The sequence below is a fragment of the Eubalaena glacialis genome, chromosome 18 (assembly GCF_028564815.1).
Source record: "Eubalaena glacialis isolate mEubGla1 chromosome 18, mEubGla1.1.hap2.+ XY, whole genome shotgun sequence".
In the NCBI taxonomy this organism is placed as follows: Eukaryota; Metazoa; Chordata; class Mammalia; order Artiodactyla; family Balaenidae; genus Eubalaena; species Eubalaena glacialis.
The window spans coordinates 67253204-67262338 of record NC_083733.1 but is presented as its reverse complement, the minus strand read 5'-3'; the positions used below and the strand labels follow the sequence as shown (position 1 = coordinate 67262338).

Here is a 9135-nt window from a genome sequence, read left to right as displayed (position 1 = left end):
CCTTTTATAGGAACATATTTACAAAGGCATCAGAGTACACCCAGAACTGTCTGTAAATGACAAAAGACTTAAAAATCAACTTTTGAAAGTTCTCAAGGAGATCGTTTATGTTGTCTTTTTCTAATCATGTCTTCCAAACTGAGTGTGCATCTGACACTTACAACACCTTTCAATACGGATGAGCCCCACCTCAGGTGCTCTGTAGCCATACATGGCTGGTGGACACCATATCTGACAGCTCAGGTGTAGTATAAACCCTCTCACCACCTAAATTATACCCCAAGGATGAGTCATGTCCTTCATTCCAAACAGCGTTTCAAAAATCAGAACTTTGGGGCTATGAGTCATTTATATTTGTACTTATGTTATGTCTTCATTATGTAGTAATAATGATTTCAAATTGCTATGCATGTAAAGATAAAAGTGATCCAGGGAATAGTATCGATTCAACTCATGGAAATTACAATCTCTTGCGCATTTTTCCCATAGAGGACCCATGGCTGAACACTTTAAGGAAGCAAGTAAATGTATGGTTTGCCTGAATTATCTTGAAAACCCCATGTACCTGAAATGTGGATATGTCTGCTGCTTCCAGTGCCTCGATTCACTGCAGAAGGAGGCTGATGGGGAAGGTTTATTGTGCCCCAACTGCTCTGTGGTCTCACAGAAGAATGACCTCAGGCGCGCTCTCAAGCTTGGAGCTCTGGTTTCAAAGGTTAAGGAGTTAGAGCCCCAGCTGAGAGCTGTTCTCCAGATGAACCCAAGGATGCGGAAGTTCCAAGGTAAGACATCTATACAAACTGCCCTCAACCCATAAAGGGCCCTGGAAAAAGCACCTTTTCAAAAGCCCTCCACTAAATAAGGGCACTAGCTGAATTCTGGCACCTGAAATTTCTATTCTTTCCAAGAAACCATTGTTCTCGCCTGTAAGTATAGATAAGAACTATCTGTTGACTTTTTAAAAAATTTTATTAGGGTATAGTTGATTTACAATGTTGTATTAGTTTCAGGTGTACAGCAAAGTGAATCAGTTATACATATACATATATCCACTCTTTTTTAGATTCTTTTCTCATATAGGTCATTACAGAGTATTGAGTAGAGTTCCCTGTGCTCTACAGTAGGTCCTTATTAGTTATCTGTTTTATATATAGTAGTGTGTATATGTCAATCCCAATCTCCCAATTTATCCCTCCCCCGCTTCCCCATATCTGTAGATTTTTAAGAAAAGATAATATTTAGGCCATGCCCTAGTCCTGTGCTATCCAATATTAGATACATTGGAATATTTCCAATGGCCACTGGCAGCTCCTGATCACTTGAAATGTGGCGATTGCCACAAGTAGAAATCAGATGTGGATATATTGGAGGCTATGGAATGTATTATTAAAATCAGTTACACCTGATTGTTATTTTTAAACACGTAAGAGAATTTAAAATCCACACGGGGCTCTCGTTGCGTTTCTTTGGGTGGCACTGCAACACAATATGGTTTTTCGACTTTGAGGATGTATAAATTCCCTGCCATCCAGTTTAAATGTAGGTTCTTCTTCTTGAGCTCTGGGCCGACCTGTGAATCTGGATTTCTGACTTGAGCTCCGGTGGTGCTGGTAGTGAAGGTTCATGGCCCGCACTTTGAGTAACAGGCCCCTGCATCTAGTGAATCTGAACTCTTCAGGCAGCGAGGCCCAGAGATATGCACTCTTTGAAAGCCCCAGGTGATTCTATGCGCAGTGAGTGTGGACAAGGAATACTTAGAGCACAAGCCCCCCAGGGAAAAGGATGGTGAAAGTGCATGTGGTCGTGACTGTAGGTTTCAATCCTGTTGCCGAGTCTGGACCTGAGCACTGTAGCATGCGCTTCACTCCCCGACCTGGACCTAAGATGCCCGATTCGGGCTCAGAATTCTGAGCAAAGGGGAATTATCACAGCTTAGCTGCGTGTCTAATTCGGAATGCTAGGACAGACCTCCCAGGCTCATTGGAGAGTGCCACAGTCTCATTCTGTCACCCATTCCCTGCCTCCTACGATGGGTCCTTGGGTGTGCATGGGGTGTGATGATTGCGCGATGATACACCTTCCGGCCAGCAGTGTCATCGGGAAAGTAACCACTTGTTTTACTTCTTGAGTGAGTTTCCGTTTTGCTCCATGCAAACCTGTATTTATGATGGTGAAACCTGTCACAGAAACTTGACAAGCCTTCATGAGTTCTCTCCAATGGTCAAGAAGTCTGAACACCTCCCAAAGAACCATGTTATAAGGGAGCCAAGTGAAGTCATTGGCCTTTGGTCCAGAGGGTTTATTTCTGAGGTTCCTGTGGCTCTATGCACATGGTCACGTTCGGACAGGCAGGTCTATGCACCCGTCCTCATCACAGGGTTAGTTGGAGATGTTGCCAAAACACATAGTACTTCTCCAGTTTACCTGGCCCGTGAGCACTGCCCCATCCAGTTCTGGGTCTAAGTTGCTACAAGATCCCAGTACATCCTTACCCATGTCTGTGGGAATCCCTTCCTCTATCTTGACTCCCAGAGTTAACCTATCTCATCCAAAGACTCCTAGCATGTTTTCTTTATATTTTTCTATAGCTCCAGAGAATGAAAAAGGAGTGGAATGCAATTGCCTATTCGACAACCCTAAACAAAGAAAGTAGATGCAAAAAGCAGAAAAAAGAAAAAAATACCTTACTATTTCAAAATTATTCTGCAATATGTAAAATCACCATCATTCAAATGTACATTTGATGTCTATATTTTGACAGAGTCTGTGTCAACTGGAAATTTTTGAGAAAAATCAACACCCATGGACTCTTTTTTTCATGTATATCATGTACTGAAGAGAAGAAATAATATTTTAATCAAATAATCCGATTAATGTAAAGAAAACACCAGTATGAATCAGAAAGGCTAGTTCCATTTTAATCATTCATTCTATACATGGAATTGGATCTAATCCAGGTCAGGGAATCTTCCTTCTGCTTAGGAAAGAAGTGTAGAGTTAAAGAAGTGAAAGTGAATGAGACATTTGGGACTTTTCAGAAGCCATGGATTGTAGTGTCTAGTGTATGTACTTGCTTATTTTTCTTTCCACAGTGGATGTGACCTTGGATGTTGACACAGCCAACAGGTACCTCATCATTTCTGAGGACCTGAAAACTGTCCGTTGTGGGTTTTTCAAGCAGAAGAAGAGGTCCCGACCTGAGAGATTCAGCCGTACAACTTGTGTCCTGGGATTCCCTCTGTTCACCTCTGGCCGCCATTACTGGGAGGTGGACTTGGGGTCCAGCCAGGAATGGGATGTGGGCGTTTGCAAAGAATCTGTCCGTCGACGAGGGAAGACTCAACTGGCTCCAGATCTTGGCTTCTGGACTGTGTGTTTGAGAAATGGAGATGCCTTCTCTGCCCACACTGTGCCTTCCACTGTTCTCAAGGTGAGCCCCAGGTTACATCGAGTGGGGATTTTCCTGGATATGAATATTGGGATTGTTTCCTTTTATCACGTTGGTGATGGATCCCATATTTTTACATTCACTAAAGTTTCTGCTGGGGAGCCACTGCGTCCATTTTTTTCTCCTGCATATCCGACTGAGGATGATCAAAGCTTCCTGAGAATCTGTCCTTTGATGAGTCTAGGCACTGATGGCTCCCTGTGGAATCCAGGGCAAAGTACATGAAACTCTGACTACGGAAACATGGATGGAAAATTCTTGTGTACACATAGCTGTGGATGGGAATGTTCCTGTTTGCTACACATATGGTACAAAAGTGTAGCAGAAAATTATGGAACAATTCATGAATCATTAACACAACTTGTATTAGGGAAAATTACACTTCCAGAATTAGTGTTATGGTTTCAGGACTTGTTTATTTCTGTTCCAATTATTATGTTCTTTCAGATCAATTTCCAAATGTTTTCGTTTAATTTTCTGTAAGCTTAACTTAGTGCATGATGGAGATTATAAACTAAATAAAGTTCATTTGTGACTCTACAGATGCATTTTTCTACATATTATGGAAATAAGACATGTTTCAACAGTAAAAAAAAAAAAAAAAAGTGTGCACGTATTCAGTTTCACTCAACAACTGAAAAACACACATTCATTTCAAGTGCACCTTGAACTCTACGGGCCATATTCCGTTTCTGTTGGACATTGCCGGTCATGCTCCGACCCTTCTACCCCCAGCTGGACCCATCTGGCTGTGGCAGGAGGCCTTGCAGAACCTGAGAAGTTGATTTAGTCAACGGGGGACATTCACCATCTATGCAACATGTGAAGCCATGACCATAAAGAAAATGAAACCCTGTCATTTCTCCAGCTTTTGTGTAAAAATCGAAGTCAGTTGACTTCTCTCAGGACAGAGTATTCAGTCCATTGCCCCTAAATGCACACACACTGCCTGGCGCAGAGATGGCCTCAGGCACCACTTGCCGAATTAATAAACGTCTCCATTCTGCAGACCTTGTCTCTCAAATATGCCTTTTGGAGACATCTGAGACGTGAAGAAGAAATTCCCTCCGAGTGGACTCGCCTCAAGTCCACTGGGTTCTCCTGTGGCCTCCACCTGCTTCCACTGACTGCTCAGCTCTGGAGTGAGACCCCCTGCAGGGGCTTTTGTTGGAGATGGTTCCCATTTCCTCCTTATTCACATTCCACCTCCCCTCCTTTAATCCAGTCAAATTTTGATTTATTTCTGGAATACGTGAGAGTTTATTGAAGATAGGGAGGTGACCACAAACAAAGGAAAACAATTTATCCTGAGAGTCATTTTATTTTTGTTAATAGTGTTGAAATAACTTTCTAGGTCTTAGATGGAGCTGTGCCTACTTAGCGGTACCAGGTCAGCAAACTGAATCTAATGTAATTCTTGTTTCCCTGTAAGTGCTCCACTGGATCCTAAACAGAATATATCCAGTCAGCCAATCTCTAATAGCCAAGCCACCTCTGGATGCTGTACTTATTTCCTTGCTTCTTTTCGCCCAAACAACCTTTTGTATGTGGCCTCAGCCAATCAAATATTTCCTATTTTTTACTTCCTTGTTTTTTATTCTTTATACTATTAAAGCCCCCTGCTACTTCTGCCCTATTTTGCAATTCTTCGAATAGGGACTGTTTCAAAAATGTTAAAGCTTATAACCTAAAATACTTCCTTTAATCATTTTTAACCATACAGATGAAATATTGTTTTACTCTCATTCTGAGATAGATCTGGACTATTACGACTGTTGATGACATTTGGACAAGGAAGGAAATTTTGACACCTGCTACAAAATGGGTGAACCTTGAAGATATTATGCTAAGTGAAATGGAGCCCATCTAAAAAGAAAAATACACTATGATTCCATTTATAAGACACTTAAGGAGTCCAATTTATAAAGACAAAGAGTGGTGGTTGCCAGGGCCTGGGAGTTGGTGCTAAAACAGTTATTGTTTAATGGGTGCAGAGTTTCAGTTTTGCAAACAAAAAGAATTCTGGAGGTAGAGTATAGTGATGATTACACCACAACATGAATGTAGTTAATACCATTGGATTGTACACTTAAGATGGTTAAGGTGATAAATTTCATGTTTTGTGTATTTTGCTATGATTCTTTAAAAAGAAAAAAAAACCGAATAAAATTAATAGTGGTGTGTGCAACAACATGAAGCATTTCAACCTATGTGTAATTGGAGTCATGGAAGTTGTAGTGAAAGAGAAAAGGACAGAGAAGTACCTGCTGAAAACTTCCCAATTTTGGCCCCAAAAAAAATATCAATCTACTACTCCAAGAAGCTCAAGAAACCCTAAGTACAAAAGCAAGGAAAACCATACCTAGACATTATCATACTCAAACTAATAAAGGCCAAAGGTAAAGAGAAAATCTTAAATGTTGCAAGAGAATGATGACACATTTATAAGGTTGCATCTCTAAAACTACCAAAATTGACATTTTGGGCTAGAATACTTTTTATGATGAGAGCTGGCCAGTGCCTTTTATGTTATTTTGCAAGGTTTCTGGGCTCTACCTCTTATTTTCTCTTATTCTCCTGTTAACATCTACAGCATCTGTAGTGATGTCTCTTCTTCATTCCTTCTACTACAGGTAATGTGTTCTCTCTCTCCCCCACCTCTTTCTTACTGCAAATAAAAGTTTATCCATTTCCTTGATCTTGTGGAACCCAACATTGTCTTGATTTCACCTCATATTTCTCAATTTCCTATTTTATTGATTGCCATCATGGTTTTTTGTTTTTTGTTTTTATATTAATTTATGTAATTTATTTATTTTTGGCTGTGTTCGGTCTTTGCTGCTGCACGTGGGCTTTCTCTAGTTGCGTCCAGTGTGGGCTACTCTTCGTTGAGGTGCGCAGGCTTCTCATTGTGGTGGCTTCTCTTGTTGAGGAGCACGGGTTCCAGGCACTCAGGCTTCAGTAGCTGTGGCATGCAAGCTCAGTAGTTGTGGCTCGCGGGCTCTAGAGCGCAGGCTCCATAGTTGTGACGCATGGGATTTGTTGCTCCGTGGCACGTGGGATCTTCCCGGACCAGAGATCGAACCTGTGTCCCCTGCATTGGCAGGCAGATTCTCAACCACTGTGCCAGCAGGAAAGCCCCGCTCTCATGGTTTTTATTGCTTCTTTACTTCTATATCTTCTGAAGGTGAATTGCTCTTAGTGTACTAACTTAAAGTAGACGCTTCTATAACTGATCATGGTACTTTCATCCTTGCTAATACAAGTATTTAGTGTTCTATATTTACCTCTAACATGTGCATCTACACATTTGGATAAGTTGTGCTTTTATTTTCATTCAGTTCATGATATTTTCTAATTCTCTTGTAATTTCATCTTTGCTCTCTATTTAGAAGTGTGTTGTTTCATTGTCACACATGTGGAGATTCCCCAGATTTCTTTCTGTTTCTGATATCTAATTTAATTCTGTTGCCATTCGAGAACATGTATAGAGAATGTGTATATTATACCAGTTTTATAATTAATGAGTTTTTCTTCTGGACCTATATATTTTCCTGGTTCAAAATTTACATGTAGCTACATTAACAAAAGTGAAAAGAAACTGTGTCAATTATTTTAACATTATAAACATTGCCATTTCAAACTATAATCAATTCTGAAAAGTTCTTGACAAGATAGTTTACTATCTCTCTATATTAACACGTTTGAAATCCAGTGTGTATTTTATAATCAAAGCATCTCTCAGATGAATGCATTTCAAGTGCTCAGTAGCCACATGGGACTGAAGCTACCGAACTGGACAGCCAAAATCTAGACCCTTTCACCAGCTCAGTGAAGAGTCTTATGATGAATCAAGTCTTTCAACTAATCAGCATTTAAAATATCAGAACCAGGACCAGGAGTATTTCTGTTTGTATCTTCATTACCTAGTGCTAGGGATGGCACACAATAGGTCCACAGTAACTCGATGTGTCTAAATGGGTGGGGACAGATTCTGAGGATGAATAATCATTCAGCACCTTAAATCATTATCATGAACATTTTCCCCAAGCAGAGACGAAGAGCTGAACACTTTAAAGAAGCAGTAGCTGTCCTATCTGCCTGACTTATCTTTTAAAATCCATGTACCTGAAATGTGGACATGTCTGCTGGCCCCAATGCATCAATTCACTGCAGAAGGAGCCAATGGGGAGGATTAATTGCACTCCTTCTGCTGTGTGGTCTCTCAGAAGAATGAAATCAGAACCATTTCCCAGCTGAGAGAACTGGTACCCAAGAACCAATTATCAACTGAAATTTCCAACTATCAATTGATAATTCCAGTGATCAATTTAATGCATTCTAATGTTATCTCTCTATATTTTCTAATAAATGCTTTTTCTTAATCCCTCTCTGTATGTCCAGAAATGATTCTGTTTGGCAGTAATTGCCCAGAACACAGGGAGAGGCTGGTGGTCCAACGAGAGACACAAGGAGAGAGATCCATGTGTGTCTTAGAACAAATTACAATCTCCTTGCAGAGTCGTGTGGACACAACAGAGACCTGAGGACTTTGAGGAGGGAAACACTGGCTTCAAAGGAGGTATTTTCCAGATTAAACAGACCTGAGACCATAAATATCAAGGGTTGTGGAACTTAAGCTCAGGGGAAAGTCCAGCCTCCAGATCATATGCTGATGACCAGTGTGAACAGACTTTGGAACAGTCTGGAAATCTGAGACCGTGAAGGAAAATGCCCAACGGGAAACATAGTGAAGGGGGCCCCTGGTGCACTTTGAGTGTCCCCTCCTCCCCATTTATGACTTTCATTCTAAACTTGGATTCTTCCAAAGGGAACATAGAAAACTTCTTCTGCTCTCTGCTCAGCTGCTCATGTAGATCTTCTCAGTAATTACCAGGAGTTGTCACTAATCCCCAGACGTGGATGAGGGTGATGAGCACTGGGGATAAGATTTGCTCCTCATTGGAGACGCCCCAGACTCTCCATGCAGACAGTGTCACCTCTACTACAGATGACATGATAATGGCACCTCTGTGGGGAGATCAGGTCCAGGCACCCTGTCCCTATAACTGTGGCCCATCCTGATTGACACTTCCCTGCAAAGAGCTCTGGAGCCAAGTCCAGGCAGGTGAGTGCTTCCTTGTGTTCAATCTCAGGGCAGAAAACAGGAGAGAAGGGCTCTCCAACAGGAGAGGAACTCAGAGCTGTATTGTTAGCACCATTAGGCAGGACAGGTGCTCACCCTGCCTTGTCCTGAGGTGCCCAATTCATGCCCTGGCTGGGCAGGTAGAAGGTAGGAATGTGCTGGGGTGTGTATCTGAGTGGGACCAGAGCCATGAGGTTCACTGCAAATCCCTGTGCCCTGGAGTCCCTGAAAATGATGGAAAGAGGGATGGGGTCACTATGGAATCTGTGATGAGCCTTTTATGGCCAGAGTCACTGAGCTTCTCAATCATGTAAAAAAGGGTGTACTGATTTTCTAGGACCTAACATATGAGGGTTGGGTGTACAATTTCTGCCAAGATATACTGTCACCATTCTGGGTGTTCTTAAGTTGTGTGTGTAGGTGTTGTTCATATTTTTATCTAATTGAATGGGGAAATGCCTCATTGTCCTACTTGAACCTGGAGCAAGAGGAGGAAGAAAAAAGAATTTGTAGTGAGATGAAATCCAGTTAATTGTCAAGT

The 9135-nt window shown here is 41.5% G+C and overlaps 1 protein-coding gene across 1 annotated transcript; it reads left to right on the top strand.

The window, feature by feature from the left end:
• The first annotated feature begins 496 nt into the window (after window positions 1-496).
• RFPL4A (ret finger protein like 4A) lies at window positions 497-3673 on the top strand. Its single transcript, XM_061172532.1, has 2 exons — window positions 497-782; window positions 3093-3673. The coding sequence occupies exons 1-2, from the start codon at window positions 497-499 to the stop codon at window positions 3671-3673; spliced, it is 867 nt and encodes a 288-aa protein (XP_061028515.1).
• The last annotated feature ends 5462 nt before the right edge of the window (window positions 3674-9135 follow it).

Excerpts from the sequence above, each read along its gene's own strand:
- RFPL4A (XM_061172532.1), top strand. The coding sequence starts at position 497 with ATGGCTGAACACTTTAAGGAAGCAAGTAAATGTATGGTTTGCCTGAAT. Across the intron at positions 783-3,092 it reads AAGGATGCGGAAGTTCCAAG|TGGATGTGACCTTGGATGTT; the intron begins GTAAGACATCTA and ends TTCTTTCCACAG.